The sequence below is a fragment of the Perognathus longimembris genome, unplaced genomic scaffold, assembly GCF_023159225.1.
Source record: "Perognathus longimembris pacificus isolate PPM17 unplaced genomic scaffold, ASM2315922v1 HiC_scaffold_5496, whole genome shotgun sequence".
In the NCBI taxonomy this organism is placed as follows: domain Eukaryota; kingdom Metazoa; phylum Chordata; class Mammalia; order Rodentia; family Heteromyidae; genus Perognathus; species Perognathus longimembris.
Window position 1 is genome coordinate 75662 of NW_025960929.1, and position 19067 is coordinate 94728.

General features: G+C 58.2%; 1 protein-coding gene across 1 annotated transcript in view; it reads right to left on the reverse strand.

Annotated features, from left to right (window-relative positions):
- LOC125345310 (cilia- and flagella-associated protein 46-like) overlaps nt 1-18493 on the reverse strand; it is an 85916-nt gene extending 67423 nt beyond the window's left edge. Inside the window, exons 1-13 of the mRNA XM_048337537.1 lie at nt 18433-18493; nt 16904-17028; nt 16511-16642; nt 16059-16123; nt 14954-15118; nt 14021-14144; nt 13681-13775; nt 12962-13072; nt 10427-10526; nt 4428-4526; nt 2680-2870; nt 1191-1419; nt 274-394 (exon numbers count right to left, since the gene is read on the reverse strand). Of these exons, the coding sequence (XP_048193494.1) occupies nt 274-394; nt 1191-1419; nt 2680-2870; nt 4428-4526; nt 10427-10526; nt 12962-13072; nt 13681-13775; nt 14021-14144; nt 14954-15118; nt 16059-16123; nt 16511-16642; nt 16904-17028; nt 18433-18481 (1606 nt within the window). The 5' untranslated portion in view covers nt 18482-18493. The remainder of the gene's footprint in view (nt 1-273; nt 395-1190; nt 1420-2679; nt 2871-4427; nt 4527-10426; nt 10527-12961; nt 13073-13680; nt 13776-14020; nt 14145-14953; nt 15119-16058; nt 16124-16510; nt 16643-16903; nt 17029-18432) is intronic.
- Nucleotides 18494-19067: the final 574 nt, after the last annotated feature.

A 19067-nucleotide genomic window follows, 5' to 3' on the forward strand; every position in this document is an offset into this window, starting at 1 on the left:
GGGTGAATGGGTGTGCAATGGTCTGGGACAGAGCGGAGCACTTAGATGATCCAGGCGATAACCACCTTGGATGGGAAGCCCAAGGCCGTGCCGTGGCTGAACCCCATCTTGAGAGTGGCTATGCTTCCAGGCCCTCAGCCAGCAGCCTTACTTGGGAGGAGGTGGAGTCTGGAGAGGAAAGGCTGACGAGGGAAGGGCAGGCTCAAGACAGCACCAGTGCACAGAGGCTCTGGAGCTGAGGAGGCTCCTCTGAGGGCACCGGGCACTGCTCACCTCTTGCCTCGTTCTCGCTGTCCAGCACAATCTGGAAGGTGTCGGGGGCGAGGGCCAGCCCTGCATTCACCAGGAGTGCCCGCTTCTTCCTCACACTGTCTTTTGGGATGGCTTTTTTTGCCTGCAGAAAGAAGTTTTGATATGGGGAGCAAGCTGTGTACAGTGGCTCTTCCAGGGACCTGTGAGAACTCTGAGCCTTTGACTTTTGGAGGAGGGGCTGTGGCTCCTCCTCGGCAGGCACAACAGTTAACTGTGGGCCTCCTGGTGGGTGGGTCCTTCCAGATCCCTTCTCAGTCCTAGCCTTGCAGCCTAGCCTGCTCCTTGTTCTTGAGGTGCCTGTACTCCAGAGTCCCCTTGGCCTCGTTCTTGGTCTACAAAGGCTCCCTGGTCCTCTTTGGCCTTGTTCGTGGATCTGCATGGCCCCCAGGTGCCCCTTGGTCTGGCTCTTGGGTCTGCATGGCTCCCTGGTCCTCCTTGGATTTGTTTTCGGGTCTGAATGGCCCCCGGGTCCCTCTTGGCCCTGTTCTTGGGTCTGCATGGCCCCCGGGTTCTCCTTGGCCCTGTTCTTGGGTCTGCATGGCCCTCAAGTCCCCCTTGGCCCTGTTCTTGGGTCTGCATGGCCCCCGGGTCCCCCTTGGCCCTGTTCTTGGGTCTGCATGGCCCCCGGGTTCTCCTTGGCCTTGTTCTTGGGTCTGCATGGCCCCTGGGTCCCCCTTGGCCCTGTTCTTGGGTCTGCATGGCCCCCGGGTTCTCCTTGGCTGATTCTTGGGTCTGCATGGCCCTCAAGTCCCCCTTGGCCTTGTTCTTGGATCTGAATGGCTCCTGGGCCCCCCTTGGCCCTGTTCTTGGGTCTGCCTGGCCCCCAGGTGCCCCTTGGCCTGATTCTGGGGTCTGCAACCCTGGGGATGAGCCCTGACCTGCTGGATGGCCATATTGGCCTTGTCCTCGGCACGCTCAGGGGACTGGTACAGCATGGTGCAAAGGTGTATCCGGTTGAAGCCCATCCTGATCTTGTCCTGGTAGAGGCCCATGGTGTCCAGGGAGGAGGCCTTGCGCAGGTGCTCCATGGCAGTCTCCAGCTGGTCTGCGTCCTCCTCGATGTGCCCCAGCTCCATGTGGACTTGGCAGCGCAGCAGGGTCATCAGACTGGGGTGGAGACAGGTGTTAGCAGGCCCTCGGGGGCGCACCAGGCATGCGCTGTGACCAGCAGCCCTCCTGAGGGTGGCACCCAGTGCCTTCCTGCTTGCTAGCCTCCTTCTTGTCATCGCCCTGCCTTGAGGGGCCACAAGTTGGGGGAGAGGGGCAGAGATGGTCTCTGCAGACCACTGGAACACACAGAGCCCACCCTGCAGGATCCCTGGGCCCTGGGTTTGGGCTGAAAAGCAGCGAGTGGGCCTGGGCCATCGTGGACCATCTAGCTGCTGTGGAAGGCCCTCAACATCCTCGCCACGAGGGAGCAGTGCAGCCCTTTCCCCCCACCTCCGGCCAAGAGCCCCATCCGTGTTCAGGGCAGAGGAGCCAGCTAGGGTGGATGTGCAGCTCGCGTGCAGCCCGTGCACAGCACAGAGCAGCAGCAGGGGTGTGGAGCGTGAACCCTAACACCACCCCATGCAGCTGCCCCCCGCCCCTGCCCCCAGAGCTGAGGGCCCAGAGGTGGCTGGGGTGTGGGTCACAGCCAGAGAGGGGCCGAGGGGAGGAAGGACAGAACGCCCCCATCTGCGTCGCTAGTTGTGACAGCTACCAGACAAAAACCAGGGCACAGAAGAAGGCAGGCTCTGCACTCAGGGAGGGGCCCGTGTGCTAGGAGCCCCTGAGCAATTCCCCACGGAAGAGGATGAAGAGGCTCGACACCCAACGCCCTGGCAGCTCTGTTGTTGAATTCTACCCAATGTCGAAGGGAAAAACCACAAGTAGACCACGAACGTTGGAAAATGATTTCGGAAAGACGTGTTACAGCTCATTTTATAGAGGCAGCACGGCCTTGGTGTCAAGCCTGACGGAGAAGGGAGCTTTGCGGCAGGCATGTTGTGCAGGGAGACAGGTGAGCGTGCTAAGAGGGTGGAAGATGCTCACCCCGGGTCTGAGGGAGATGAGGAGCATCCACCGCCAGACACAGACGCGCCCTCCCAGGGGAGGCTACACTCTCCCAGGACACGGAGCGTGGGGACTCGTGGGGCCCGGGGCGCAGGGACCCCGCCCAGCAGGTCCCACGGCAACTGCAGGCCCGGAGCAGATGCCCACCCCAGGGGCCTACGACCACGGGAGGAGAGGACCCCAGGCCGGCCGTGTGAGCCCGGGGGCTCCGGGGATGCTGTGCGGGCCGCAGATGACGCTCAGGGCGGCGGCTCCGCCCCTCCCTCCCCGGCCACGGGCCCCTGGGAACAGCGCGAGGTCGGCGCGCCCCACCTGTCCACCTTCTCTAGGATCTCGGCGACGTTGGTGAGCGGCTTCCGGAGGTGGTGCCGCAGGCTGTGCTGCAGCAGGGGCAGGCAGACGTTCCACTGGGTGGTGCAGACCACCTGGATGACCTGGGGGTCCCCCAGGCGGATGGCGTGCTGCAGCAGGAAGTCCAGCCTCTTGATGATGCTCAGCTGGTCCTGCGGGGGACAGCGAGGCTGGATGCCAGGGCCGAGCGCGCGTGTGCTGGGGCCTGGACGGCGGGCAGGGGCAGGTGCACGCCCACAGGGCCCGCACGCGTCAGACCAGATCCCTGGTCTCCTGGGCAAGGTCCGAGCTAGCCTGCATGGCGGGGAACAGATGCTTTCCAGGACACCTGCCCAACGGCTTGAATGTGTCTCTCCCGTGAGAACAGACAGTCTCTCTTTCTTAATCTTGTCTAACTGGGGCCTTCTCCTTGTGTTATTACCCAGGTAACAACCACTCTGGTTTGTGCTTTGTGCCCTTCTCAATAGAGAGGCTGTGGGCTGGGTGTCAGGACCTGGACAGGCTCGCCATGCTCCAGGCCTTCCCTAGATGAACGCCCAACGCGCCCCCCCTCTGCTTCTCCCTCTCGCTGCTTGTGAGCCCCAGGGTGGAGCTCACGCTGGGGATTCATGGCCTGTCTGGACAGACCAGGAGTCTGTCAAAGCCTGCAGACCAAAGCCAGGGCCCCTTCAGAGTCCTTGTGAGCAGAGGTGTGGTGGACACGACCACGCAATCCACAGCCAGCCTCAGTTGCAGCCTGTGCGCTTCATAAACCAAGCCCAAGTTTGGCCCACTGCCTGCCAGGCTGCAGCACAGGTAGCCCCAGCCCTCAGTGGTCACCCTGGCGGAGTCAGCCCGGAGTAGGTGGACCCAGGCAAACCCACCAGGGGATGGCAGATGCCCAGAAGAGAGCAAGCTGGGTGTGGGCCGGCCCCTGCCTCCTGTGCGGGGGACCTGCGGGACAGCTGCCCTGGCTGCAGCAGCAGCTGGCAGCAGCAGTGGCTTGGGGGTCTGGTGCCAACCCCCAGCCATCTCAGGAAAGCAGCCTCCGCCCACCTCAGAGCTGCCAGGCACTCTCCGTTCCCACAGCCTTGCCTTTCCTTTTGTGGACTGCCAAATTCTTATCGAAGAAGAGTCTACAGGGATTTCTAGACCCACTTTCACCAGCGCTTGCAATTTCATACCCTGTCTTTAACCTAGTCTCCCCAAGGAGGCTGTGTGTTCAGAGACAGCCGCAGGCCCCCTGAGCAGCGCTATGTCTAGCCGGGGCGGGGCAGCAGGAGCCCCCCCCCTCCACCAGCCCAGGGGCCCTGTGCCTCACAGAGGGCTCCCTCTCAACATGAGCCAGGCTGGCCAAGGTCACCCAAGAGCAAGCAAGTGTTGCCAGGGGTAGGGAGGGACCGGGAAGGGTGGAAGGCTCTGGTCAGTCTGCAGGAGGATGAGCCCGACCTACTAAGAAAACACAGTGGCCTTGGAGCCGTCAGAGACCTCCTGAGGCCCTGTGACCCAGGCCTCTGCCCGGGGACCGGGTCTCACCCGCTCCCACAGCCCCTGTCCTGGGCACCAGCGCGCCAGGCCACATCCAGCAGCAGGGCCAAGGCTCTATTGGCGACACATTCAGCCTGTCATCAATGCAGTACTCCCCCGCCCCCCCCCCCCCCGCAAGCAGGCCGCAGGGCAACTGCAGAGCAGTGCCCCGCACACAGAGACTCTTGCGTCTGCGGCTTTACCTCAATAGCTCCTCGCATGTAGAGTTTAACTCTGCTTTCGATGATCAGAGCCTCGAATTCGCATTCTAGACATTCGATTTCAATTGGCTTCCCAGAGTCCTGTGGATGCAAGGAGGAGACTTGTCATGAAAGCCACCACGCGTCCATTGACACAAGGACCACATAAACCATGGTGGTGCACGAGGCAGAAGTTCAAGAGAGAGAGAAAAGACACTTAGGAGCATTGCTCAAGGTTTCCAAAAGACGCAAAAGACTTCAGTGAGAAAGCTAATTTGTAGTTACTGTTTTACCTTTTCAATAGGAGGGGAAAGCCCGTTGATTGCCATGGACCTTGAAGTTTTAAATAATTTAAACGACTCAGATAAAGTCCTTCTAGCAATTTTGCCAGCATGTCTCCTTTTAATTCCTGCCTGGGGCCCTGGGGGCTGTGGAACTAAGCCTGGAGTCCTTCAGCTCCTGCCACCCCCCCTCCCCCGATAAGGGAGTGGCAGGGAGGGCCCCAGCTCAACACCAACACCAAGGACTCCTGGAGCAGACCTGATGTCCAGCCATCGCGAGGGCCACCCAGGAAGACGGGCCCCGCTCGCACTCTGACCCAGTGTGAGGCACCCCTGGGCCCCGCCACAGGCTGCCTGCATTTATCAACACAACCCCTTTCATCCACCTTTCAACCAGAAGTTTTCACCTAATGATAGTTTTTTTTTTGGGGGGGGTGAGTCTTTTTTTAAATAGCTTCATTAAAATATACATTACATACAGCAAAATATAACATTTTCTTTCTTTGTTTCTAAATTCCTTTGCTTGTGCTGGGGCTTGAACTCAGGGCCTGGGCACTGTTCCAGGCCTCCCCTGAGCCACTGTCCATCCCTGCCCACGTGTTATCTGATGGCCAGGGTAGAGACAGTTTCATTTCCATGGAAACAATACGTTCGTTCACACTCAGATGGTCTAGTGGTCTCCCTCTTGCCGAGTGCACTGCTTCTTGTGTGTCAAGCCCCCGTGCTGGCCTGCAGCAGATTCTGCAGGCCTGTTGGTATTCCGCCCCCCCCCCCAACATGCGGGACTGGGCACATTGCGGGTGGCCAGTGAGCACAGCAGAAAGAGGGCTGCAGCCTTCGAGACCTCTCCACCCCTGCTCAGAGCAGCACGCGGCACTCCAAGGAGCCTCTCGTGGCTTCCTAAGCTACAGGCAAGGCAAGCGAGCGCTCTGAATACTTGGGGTGCAAGCTCTCAAATGTCCTCTGGAGAGCAGTGTTGTTTGTGTAGGTGAGATTCTTCACAGGGAGGCCCAGATCTGATGACATGCGCTTGTAATTGCAGCAACAGAGAAGGGCAGCCTGGACAGCGAGAACTGGACCTTCTCAAAGACAACCCAAAAAGCCAAAGGGCTGGGGGTATGGTTCAAGTCGTAGAGAGCCTGCCTAGCAAACCTGAAGCCTTGAGTTCAAAGCTCGGCACTGAACGTAACCTTCTGCGATACGCAGAAGTTAAATAGGAATGAAGTGTCCAGTTACCAAGGCTAGAGAGCTAGTGATACATCACTTCTGTGGAAGAGCACTCAGCCTCCGATGCCCCGATGTGAGCGAGAGGAGCCACTGGTGGCATGGGCGGGGGCTGGTGATGCAGGAACACAGGACGGGCAGATGGGAACTGGCAGACATCCCCTCCGTGTGACCATGCACAACACAGCTGAGGTCGGAATGACCACACACACACCACACTTGACTACACACCACGCACGTGAAGAGGGCTAGATGACTACATACACCACACGTGACCACACATCACACAGGAAGAGGACTGGATGACCACGCACAACACATGTGACCACACACAATGCACGTGAAGAGGACTAGATGACTACATACACCATATGTGATCATGCATCTCAAGTGAAAAGGACTGGTGTGACCACACAGTGCACACATGACCATGCACAATGCATGTGAAGAGGACTGAATGACCACACAATGCACACATGACCACGCACAACACACGTGAAGAGGGCTGGATGGCCACACACAGTGCACACGTGACCACATACAACGCACGTGAAGAGGGCTGGATGGCCACACACAGTGAACACGTGACCACACACAACACACGTGAAGAGGGCTGGATGACCACGCACAGTGCACACATGACCACACACGGTGCACGTGAAGAGGACTGGATGATCACACAGTGCACACGTGTCCACACACAACACACGTGAAGAGGGCTGGATGACCACTCACAGTGCACACATGACCACACACAACGCACGTGAAGAGGGCTGGATGACCACGCAGTGCACACGTGACCACACACAACACACGTGAAGAGGGCTGGATGACCACTCACAGTGCACACGTGACCACACACAACGCACGTGAAGAGGGCTGGATGGCCACACACAGTGAACACGTGACCACACACAACGCACGTGAAGAGGACTGGATGACCACACAGTGTACACGTGACCACACACAACGCATGTGAAGAGGGCTGGATGACCACGCACAGTGCACACATGACCACACACAACACACGTGAAGAGGGCTGGATGACCACGCACAGTGCACACATGACCACACACGGTGCACGTGAAGAGGACTGGATGATCACACAGTGCACACGTGTCCACACACAACACACGTGAAAGGGCTGGATGACCACGCACAGTGCACACGTGACCACACACGGTGCATGTGAAGAGGACTGGATGATCACACAGTGCACATGTGACCACACACAACACACATGAAGAGGGCTGGATGACCACACAGTGCACACGTGACCACACACAACACACGTGAAGAGGGCTGGATGACCACACAGTGCACACGTGACCACACACAACACACGTGAAGAGGACTGGATGATCACACAGTGCACACGTGACCACACACAACACACGTGAAGAGGACTGGATGACCACGCACAGTGCACACGTGACCACACACAGTGCATGTGAAGAGGACTGGATGACCACACAATGCACACGTGACCACACACAACACACGTGAAGAGGGCTGGATGACCACACAGTGCACACGTGACCACACACAACACACGTGAAGAGGGCTGGATGACCACACAGTGCACACGTGACCACACACAACACACGTGAAGAGGGCTGGATGACCACACAGTGCACACGTGACCACACACAACACATGTGAAGAGGACTGGATGACTACACAGTGCACACGTGACCACACACAACGCACGTGAAGAGGACTGGATGACCACGCACAGTGCACACGTGACCACACACAACGCACGTGAAGAGGACTGGATGACCACACAGTGTACACGTGACCACACACAACGCATGTGAAGAGGGCTGGATGACCACGCACAGTGCACACATGACCACACACAACACACGTGAAGAGGGCTGGATGACCACGCACAGTGCACACATGACCACACATGGTGCACGTGAAGAGGACTGGATGATCACACAGTGCACACGTGTCCACACACAACACACGTGAAGAGGGCTGGATGACCACTCACAGTGCACACGTGACCACACATGGTGCATGTGAAGAGGACTGGATGACCACACAATGCACACGTGACCACACACGGTGCACGTGAAGAGGGCTGGATGACCACACAGTGCACACGTGACCACACACAACACACATGAAGAGGGCTGGATGACCACACAGTGCACACGTGACCACACACAACACACGTGAAGAGGGCTGGATGACCACACAGTGCACACGTGACCACACACAACACACGTGAAGAGGACTGGATGATCACACAGTGCACACGTGACCACACACAACGCACGTGAAGAGGACTGGGATGACCACGCACAGTGCACACGTGACCACACACAACGCACGTGAAGAGGGCTGGATGATCACACAGTGCACACGTGACCACACACAACACACGTGAAGAGGGCTGGATGATCACACAGTGCACACGTGACCACACACAACACACGTGAAGAGGACTGGATGACCACGCACAGTGCACACGTGACCACACACGGTGCATGTGAAGAGGACTGGATGACCACACAATGCACACGTGACCACACACAACACGTGAAGAGGGCTGGATGACCACACAGTGCACACGTGACCACACACAACACACGTGAAGAGGGCTGGATGACCACACAGTGCACACGTGACCACACACAACACACGTGAAGAGGGCTGGATGACCACACAGTGCACACGTGTCCACACACAACACACGTGAAGAGGGCTGGATGACCACACAGTGCACACGTGACCACACACAACGCACGTAAAGAGGGCTGGGATGACCACACAATGCACACGTGACCACACACAACACACGTGAAGAGGGCTGGATGACCACACACAGTGCACACGTGACCACACACAACACACGTGAAGAGGGCTGGATGACCACGCACAGTGCACACGTGACCACACACGGTGCACGTGAAGAGGACTGGATGATCACACAGTGCACACGTGTCCACACACAACACACGTGAAGAGGGCTGGATGACCACACAGTGCACACGTGACCACACACAACACACCAGTGCACACGTGACCACACACAACACACGTGAAAAGGGCTGGATGACCACACAGTGCACACGTGACCATACACAACACACATGAAGAGGGCTGGGATGACCACGCACAGTGCACACGTGACCACACACAACACACGTGAAGAGGACTGGATGATCACACAGTGCACACGTGACCACACACAACACACATGAAGAGGGTTGGATGACCACACACAGTGAACATGTGACCATGCACAATGCACGTGAAGAGGACTGAATGACCACACAGTGTACACGTGACCACACACAACGCATGTGAAGAGGGCTGGATGACTACACAGTGCACACGTGACCACACACAACACACATGAAGAGGGCTGGATGACTACACAGTGTACATGTGACCACACACGGTGCACGTGAAGAGGGCTGGATGACCACACAGTGTACACGTGACCACACACAACGCATGTGAAGAGGGCTGGATGACCACGCACAGTGCACACGTGACCACACACGGTGCACGTGAAGAGGGCTGGATGACCACACAGTGCACATGTGACCACACACAACACACGTGAAGAGGGCTGGGATGACCACGCACAGTGCACACGTGACCACACACAACACACGTGAAGAGGACTGGATGATCACACAGTGCACACGTGACCACACACAACACATGTGAAGAGGGTTGGATGACCACACACAGTGAACATGTGACCATGCACAATGCACGTGAAGAGGACTGAATGACCACACAGTGTACACGTGACCACACACAACGCATGTGAAGAGGGCTGGATGACTACACAGTGCACACGTGACCACACACAACACACATGAAGAGGGCTGGATGACAACACAGTGCACACGTGACCACACACAACACACGTGAAGAGGGCTGGGATGACCACGCACAGTGCACACGTGACCACACACAACACACATGAAGAGGGCTGGATGATCACACAGTGCACACGTGACCACACACGGTGCACGTGAAGAGGACTGGATGATCACACAGTGCACACGTGTCCACACACAACACACGTGAAGAGGGCTGGATGACCACGCACAGTGCACACATGACCACACACGGTGCACGTGAAGAGGACTGGATGATCACACAGTGCACACGTGTCCACACACAACACACGTGAAGAGGGCTGGGATGACCACACAGTGCACACGTGACCACACACAACACACGTGAAGAGGGCTGGGATGACCACGCACAGTGCACACGTGACCATACACGGTGCACGTGAAGAGGGCTGGATGACTACACAGTGCACACGTGTCCACACACAACACACATGAAGAGGGCTGGGATGACCACGCACAGTGCACACGTGACCACACACAACACACGTGAAGAGGGCTGGATGACCACACACAGTGCACACATGACCACACACAACACACGTGAAGAGGGCTGGCGTGTCTGCTCCCACGTGTTACCCATATGATCTGCCATTAAGCCACTTACTTGGTTTTCGATTTTCTTCAGGTCTGAGATGCAGTCAGAGGCTATTTCCTCACATTTCAAGGTCAGAGAAAGATGAGCTAATTCGAAAAGCAAAAATATCCTGGAAAGAAACAACAAAAGGCACCGGCTCAGCAGGATTCAGGAAAGAAGTCTGCATGGCTGCTCACACAGCCCATCTGTGCACACAGCCCATCTCTGTGCACACAGCCATCTCTGTGCACACAGCCCATCTGTGCACACAGCCCATCTCTGTGCACACAGCCCATCTCTGTGCACACAACCCGTCTGTGCACACAGCCCGTGTCTGTGCACACAGCCTGTCTCTATGCACACAACCCGTCTCTGTGCACACAGCCCGTCTCTGTGCACACAGCCCGTCTCTGTGCACACAACCCGTCTCTGTGCACACAGCCCGTCTCTGTGCACACAACCCGTCTGTGCACACAGCCCGTCTCTGTGCACACAACCCATCTGTGCACACAGCCCGTCTCTGTGCACACAGCCCATCTCTGTGTACACAACCCGTCTCTGTGCACACAGCCTGTCTCTGTGCACACAGCCCGTCTCTGTGCACACAACACGTCTCTGTGCACACAGCCCGTCTCTGTGCACACAACCCGTCTCTGTGCACACAGCCCGTCTCTGTGCACACAACACGTCTCTGTGCACACAGCCCGTCTCTGTGCACACAGCCCGTCTCTGTGCACACAGCCCATCTCTGTGCACACAGCCCATCTCTGTGCACACAGCCCATCTCTGTGCACACAACCCGTCTGTGCACACAGCCCGTGTCTGTGCACACAGCCTGTCTCTATGCACACAACCCGTCTCTGTGCACACAGCCCGTCTCTGTGCACACAGCCTGTCTCTATGCACACAACCCGTCTCTGTGCACACAGCCCGTCTCTGTGCACACAACCCGTCTGTGCACACAGCCCGTCTCTGTGCACACAACCCATCTGTGCACACAGCCCGTCTCTGTGCACACAGCCCATCTCTGTGTACACAACCCGTCTCTGTGCACACAGCCTGTCTCTGTGCACACAGCCCGTCTCTGTGCACACAACACGTCTGTGCACACAGCCCGTCTCTGTGCACACAGCCCGTCTCTGTGCACACAGCCCGTCTCTGTGCACACAGCCCATCTCTGTGCACACAGCCCGTCTCTGTGCACACAGCCCTTCTCTGTGCACACAGCCCATCTCTGTGCACACAGCCATCTCTGCACACACAGCCTGTCTCTTCACACACAGCCCATCTGCACACACTGCCCATCTCTACACACACAGCCCATCTGCACACACAACCATCTCGGCACACACTGCCCATCTCTGTGGACACTGCCCATCTCTGCACACACAGCCTGTCTCTTCACACACAGCCCTGCTCTGTCAGGACTCAAGCAGGAGTGACAAGATGACATGAAATAACAACATAAGATGAGCCGACCAGTTTCCGGGCCCGTCGTGCTGGCCACCCTCCTTCTGGGGCAGGCCTGGCTGCTCTGCACCCTCCCCTCCGTGCTGGGCCACCACCTGCTGGACCCCTGGGTGGCACGAGGCCACACAAGTTCATCAGGATGCTGCCCTGCACAGCACCCATGCTGACAGCCGGGTGAGGGGCTAGACAGCACAGGGAGGGACAGCCTTCTGCCTGGACAGTGCCTGCGACATCCGAGATGTCATCAATTGCTTTCAGCGGCAACTGGCAGGCTTACGCTAAGAGCATATGGGAGCCCAAAGGCCTGTATGGCCAACCAACTTTGAGAAGGAACCAAGTTGTAGATGAAGATTCCTAACAGGCTGTGAGGCTGAACTGAGAGTGTGCTGTGCACAGACTAGGCTGGGCCTCCTGGCCTCCGTGCCTGGCCTCCGTGCCTGTGGAGACTGTCCCATAGCATCTGGTTTGAAAATCCACCATGTGCTGGCAGCCATTCACAGCAGAAGCTGCCACAGAGCCTCCAGACAGACGGGGCCACGGGACCCCAGGGGCAGGCCACAGAGCCTCCAGACAGACGGGGCCACGGGACCCCAGGGGCAGGCCACAGAGCCTCCAGACAGATGGGACCACGGGACCCCATGGGCAGGCCACAGAGCCTCCAGACAGACGGGGCCACGGGACCCCAGGGGCAGGCCACAGAGCCTCCAGACAGACGGGACCACAGGGGCAGGCCACAGAGCCTCCAGACAGACGGGGCCACGGGACCCCAGGGGCAGGCCACAGAGCCTCCAGACAGACGGGACCACGGGACCCCAGGGGCAGGCCACAGAGCCTTGAGACAGACGGGGCCACGGGACCCCAGGGGCAGGCCACGGAGCCTCCAGACAGGGCCACAGGACCCCAGGGGCAGGCCACGGAGCCTCCAGACAGACGGGGCCATGGGACCCCAGGGGCAGGCTCATGAAGCCAGCAGAAATGACCACAGGCCCCTGATGGACAGAGTCACAGAGTCACCAGACAGGGCCACGGCCCCAAGTTCTGCATCATCTCACACCTTCTGGCACTTTCTATATGGTCAAGTGGAAACACACTCACTTCTCTTCCTTGACGGCAGGAAAGCGCTGGTGATTGTAGTGGCTTAAATTTGTATAGGCTCTTACTAGAATTTCATTGAAGTTTTCTGGAACTTCATTTTTATCCAGTTTTCTAGAATTAATTCAAACAAAACAAACGGACAGATTTGTTCATAGTATTCTAAGGAAGCTAAATCTGTGAATCTGCCTTCCTCAAGAGAGTTTCCTCCCCAGCTCCCTTCCGCTCCCCCACGGCCCATCCTGCCTCGGGTTCTTCCCACTCAGGCCCTCGGCCTCCACGCCGCGGCCTCCGCGGTCCCCTCAGCCTCTGCAGTCCCTGAAGTCTCCTCACCCCTCCTCAGCAAACACGCAGACCTCCACCGTGCTGACCCCTCCTGCCTGAGCAGGGCTGCCGCAGGCCACAGCCCGCTTGTACAGGCCACACTCTGTCCTCCGGGAGGTCCGACCCCACTCATGACCCCTGCCTCACAGGGAGCAGTCTGGACTTGTTAGTGCGTGATCTGTCGGGAGCCTGACCTGGCGAGATGCACTAGGAAGCACCAGGCTCAGCCGGGGCTCCCGCTACCCCCCCAGGACCCGCTCTTCCTGCTGGAGGCCTCATTGGCCCCTCTCCACAGTCAGCAGGGAGGCAGAGCAAGTGGGGTGGCTTCAGACCCCCAGAGTCCCTGTCCCCACAGTCCTAAGCTCCCCAGGGGAGGTGACAGTCCCCAGGCCACTTACGCCTTCAGTGTGTTAATGTGGAAGGAAACAGACAGGTTAATGGAACTTTTCTTTTCTTCCTTTAATTGGAGTTCATCCATTAACTCATGACGAACCTGACATAAAATAAGCAGAGTATTGATTTGGAGCCAAATGAGGAGTTAGATAGAGAGCTGTAAGGTAAAGTGGATAGAAATGGTAACATTGCACATTTGCAATAGCAGGGCAGCGAAAGCCCCGGCCTGGCTTCGTGTGGCTTCCTTTTGTTTGTGGGTGCTTGCATGAGTGCATGCGTGTGTGTGTGCGTGTCTGTGTGTGTGTGTGTGTGTGTGTTAGCGGTCTCTGAGCAGCTGCTTCTCACCATGAGGGAGTAGATCTGCCGGTACTTGTGCGGCACGCTGGCCTTGATGAATGGCGCCGCCATGGTGCAGAACTTGGCTGCATCCTCCTTTCTCCCTGCCTCCAGGTAGCACTCCAGAAGCTCCCTGGCAACACAAAGACCCAAGTGCCAAGTCTCCCAGGACCCTCCCGGAGCCTCCCGGGGCAAGCGCGAGTGCCAGGCTTGTGCAGGTGCCGTCCTGTGGTTCACAATCTTTAGAAAGAGCCCCGAGGACCCTAAGACAGACTGCTCCCCGGGAAGGACCAGCAGGAGAGGAAAAGACTCATCTTAATGAGGAGGGACATTCAAAAAGGAAACCTGAAGGAACTTTTTTTTTTTTAATCCATGACAACTTCATTTAAAGGCTCTCTGAATGGCCACGAGCCCACAGTATGGAGGGAGATTCAAGAGTGGAGCCTGGTTTGGGTGCTACGGGACCCTTCTTGCTAACACTGGCCAGGTCCCTGGCCTGCATGAACAGCTCTCCTTCCAGGCTGGCCCACAGTGACCAGGCCAGTGCTGATGCTCTATCTGTGTAGGCTGTGGCTTCTCAGGGCTGCAACTCTGCAAGCTCAGCTCCTCCTGAGCATGCAGGCACTCCATGTTGTCTCATGGCGTAGCTATTTGCTAACGTGCCCACTAAGCTAGGAATTCACTGCACTAAGATTCTCAAACTGGGGGCTGGGTCTAGAGATGGAGCTACAATTCCTTTCCGTGGAGACCGGACACAGCTCTCTTGTCTATAGAAGAGTCACAGTGAGAGGCAGCCAGGGGTTCCACCAAGAAACAACCACCTCTGACAAGACACTGTGGGAGAGACAGCAGGGGACCTACAACCTGACCCTGCGAGATCGCAGTCCAGGGGGTGCACAAGGCCTTTCTCCCTGAGTGGCCAGGGCAGGGTACCCCACTTACATCATCAGCTCCGCTCGCCACTCCTTGTCTTCCTCCTCTGTCTGATTTAACACGTTGACAATCTGAGAGAGGCTGGGGATCACAAAGTGATGATAGCCTGGCTTAAGGAATGGCCTCACCATGTGCCAGTACAGCACCGATGCATTGTACACCAGGAAGTAATACCTGTGGGCAGGGAGTCAGGTCAGGGTCAGGAGCGGCACCCACGGGGGCTCCAGAGCCCAGCCCTGCCCGCAAGAAAGAGCAGGTGCCTCCCACAGCCAAAAGAGGTGGAGTCCAGTCTCAAGTACTTTACCTACCCAGCATGCACAGGACCTAGCCCCGCCCCTGACCCTGGCCCCACCCCTGACCCTGCGCCCCACCCCGTGCTGCCTGAGCTGTGGTGTCCCCTGGGGTGATGACCCTGTCATGGCTCCCAAGTCTGGACTGGGCCGCTCTCATTCATTCTACAGAGTTGTCAGCCCCTTGAAAGCCCTTAGGGAGGTGTGGCTCATGAGCATCTGTGTGAGCAGAGTCATTTCCCCTTCTAACAAGACACCCCTGTGATCAAACACCCTTACAGGGGCTGGGAATATGGCCTAGTGGCAAGAGTGCTTGCCTCCTATACATGAAGCCCTGGGTTCGATTCCCCAGCACCACATATATAGAAAATGGCCAGAAGTGGCGCTGTGGCTCAAGTGGCAGAGTGCTAGCCTTGAGCAAAAGAAGCCAGGGACAGTGCTCAGGCCTTGAGTTCAAGGCCCAGGACTGGCAAAAAAACCAAAAACAAACACAAACAAACAAACACCCTTACAAACAAACAGGGGCTGGGAATATGGCCTAGTGGTAGAATGCTGGCCTCGCATAATGAAGCCCTGGGTTCGATTCCCCAGCACCACCTATATAGAAAACAGCCAGAAGTGGCGCTGTGGCTCAAGTGGTAGAGTGCTAGCCTTGAGCAAAAAAGAAGCCAGGGACAGTGCTCAGGCCCTGAGACCAAGCCCCAGGACTGGCAAAAAAAGAAAAGAAGACAAAAGAAACTAAAACAAATCAAACCACGTAGATAGGGCCACTCGGCAAGTGTTGGCACAAACCCAGTTAGAGACAGCAACTTGCCAGGGCCTACCTTGGCTCTCCTTTTGCAAAGTTTATAGCCTTCATGTACTGAGTCACACAATTTTCAAATTCCTCCTAAAACAGCATAAAGAACACACAAGTAAAATGACCTTGCCACCTAAGTACCCGCCACTGCTGTCATTTCTGTTGACGCTCATACTGAAGATGGGGTGTTTACACACAGAGGGGGTGCTGTGGGGAAAGCCTGAGTGAGGAGATCACGAAACCCAGCTGTCTGCACCAGGGTACCGGCCTTCCCTCGCTCCCTTTCGCTCCCTCGGAAACAGCTGCAGGGACAGAGGGCAGGAACACACTGCATGGGAAGGCGGGAGGGTCACGTGGACACACGTCACTCATCCGACGAGCAGTGACTGCAGTCACCGTGAAAACACCATTCAACTCTGAGACCTATGCACACCGCCACCCCCGTGGAGGATTGAGGAGGGGTCCAGCTGCTCTCACCAGGTTGTCCGCCGACTGTGGGGCGCATAATTGGGCCCTGCACAGGTGTGCTCTGCCCAGAAACTGGGTGATGGGTCCCTTCACCTTGAAGTACATCTGGATGCAGTCCTCGCTTTCCTCGAGCCGTCCCATCTGCAAGACAGCACGACCGGAAAAGAGCCAGAAAGGTACTCTTCAGATGGGGCCGCCCAAGTGCAGGCCCTCTGCCCCCACAGAGTCCCCCACCTGTCCCCCACCCACCCCTACCTCCCTCACAGATTCACTGACCCCTCCCTTCCCCCAATGGGTCACTTCCTCCCACCCCCCCACTGGCCTCTTCAGCTAGACTCATCCAAGGGCAGGGATGCGCTCAGGACCTGTTGCCCTCCCACCCTGGACCCTGGGCCCCATCACCTTAAGGGCCTGCTCTGCACACAGCACAAACAGGTCTGGGCTGAAGCTTTCTGAAGGGTCGAACTCAGACTTTCCCAGGTTGGCAGATTTGATCAGCTGGTAGGCTCGTTCCAGGGCCTCCCCATCTATCAGGGCAGAGATGGTGCTAGGTGTCGGGACCAAGGCCCCACCCACCTGGGGCATTGTGGAGCCCCCCCCCCGCCCCACGGCAGGTGTCTGTTATATTCCGAGAGCGAGAATAATCCATGTGCCTCCCACAATCTAAGGTGGGAAGGGGTCTTATTTACAAAGGGATTTTATCTACAACCTAAAACCTGGAACCAGAGCAGCTCTCCACCTCCAAATGCTAGCCCGTGACTTCCTTGTCCTAGGCTAGTTACCCAGAACCCAGACCTGAGACCTGTCTTGACCTGAACTCGGAACCTCCACACCTTTATCTCCAACCACCTCAGCCTCCAAACCTCCAAACCTCCAGAGGAGCAGCTTCCTTCCAGCAGGCCTGGCCTCTCCCCAAGCTCTAAGCCTCAAGCCTCCCCACAGGCCTTAGGCTTCTCTGCGGGCCTCAAGCAGGCCTTGGGCTTCTGACTCCTCCTCAGGCCTCAGGCTCTGGACTCTCCCACAGTCCTCAGGCTCCGGAATCTTCTCAGGCCTCAGGCTCTGCTCCACTCCTCTTGGGGGCTCTGTTCCGCTCCATTCCCCTTGCTCTTCTCCTCCTCCTCTCCTCTTCTCCTGTTGCTTTTCTCCTCCTCTCCTCCTCTTCTCTCCTCCCCTCTCCTCCCCTCCCCTTTCCCTCCTCTCCTCCCCCCCCCCTTGCAGGCAGCCTATATACACCCTGGGAGCTCTCTAGCCCCATCCCCCTCCAATCGCCAGACCAATTTGGAGTGCCACCATGGCTGTCTGGACCAATTAAAAGTGCCACCATGGCTGTGGGGGGCGGGGCTCCCTAGGCTGCCTCTCCCTAACTCCTGATCCAGCCTAGTGCCATGCCCCCTCCTACACAGTGACACAGCAGGGGGTGGGATGTCCCTGCCCCTCGGGTTATTACAGTGCCATCCAACTGGGGCCTGATGGCGTCCCCCCATGGCCTGTCCCACCCAGCTGGGGCCTGGTGGAGCCACCCCCCCACGGCCTGTCCCACCCAGCTGGGGCCTGGTGGAGCCCCCCCCCATGGCCTGTCCCACCCAGCTGGGGCCTGGTGGAGCCCCCCCACCCCATGGCCTGTCCCACCCAGCTGAGGCACTGTGGAGCCCCCCCCCCACGGCCTGTCCCACCCAGCTGGGGCCTGGTGGAGCCCCCCCACCCCACGGCCTGTCCCACCCAGCTGGGGCATTGTGGAGCCCCCTGCCTGTCCTTAGACAAATGTCTAGCCTTGGCAGCCCTGGAGGCCTCAGGTTCCCCTCTGCTCTGATCAAATACGGCCCTCAAAGAGGGCTCCCTTTGCCTGCGTAGGGGACGGGGCCTAGGCCTCCCATTTGGGGTCAGAGGGCCCCGGCCTCTGAAGAGGAGGAGGACAGCAGTGCCAAGGATACCTTGGTGGCTTTCTGCGCGGGCCAGCTCCTGTGTGATGACCAGGTCCATGGCGCCTCTGTCCAAGATCAGTCCACCACTGCCCTGTGGACCAACGGCGGTTGCCTAGCGACCAGCGGGACGCGGACCGCGGGTGGGCGGGGCCACACTGGCAGCTCCTGGCCGGCTGGCCGGAAAGAGGCGGGAGATCAGGGGAGTGAACCGGCTGGGGCCGGCTCTGCTGGGGAAGGCCGTCCTCCATCCACTCACCCTCCCTCCATTCTCCCGCCTGCTGGCAAAGGAGTGGCAGCCACACAAAGCCACCCAGGTGAGCACTGCCTCAGGGCGCCCGGCACCCAGCCCTTGGCTGTAAAGAGAGGAAGCTGGTGCAGGGAGGCTGGGGCGGGGCCTGCGGCTGTGAAGGGGTGTGGCCTTGTGGGGGGGAGGCTGGGGCGGGGCCTGCGGCTGTGAAGGGGTGTGGCCTTGTGGGGGGAGGCTGGGGCGGGGCCTGCGGCTATTAAGGGGTGTGGCCTTGTGGTGGGGGAGGCTGGGGCGGGGCCTGCGGCTGTGAAGGGGTGTGGCCTTGTGGGGGGGAGGCTGGGGCGGGGCCTGCGGCTGGGAAGGGGTGTGGCCTTGTGGGGGGGGGAGGCTGGGGCGG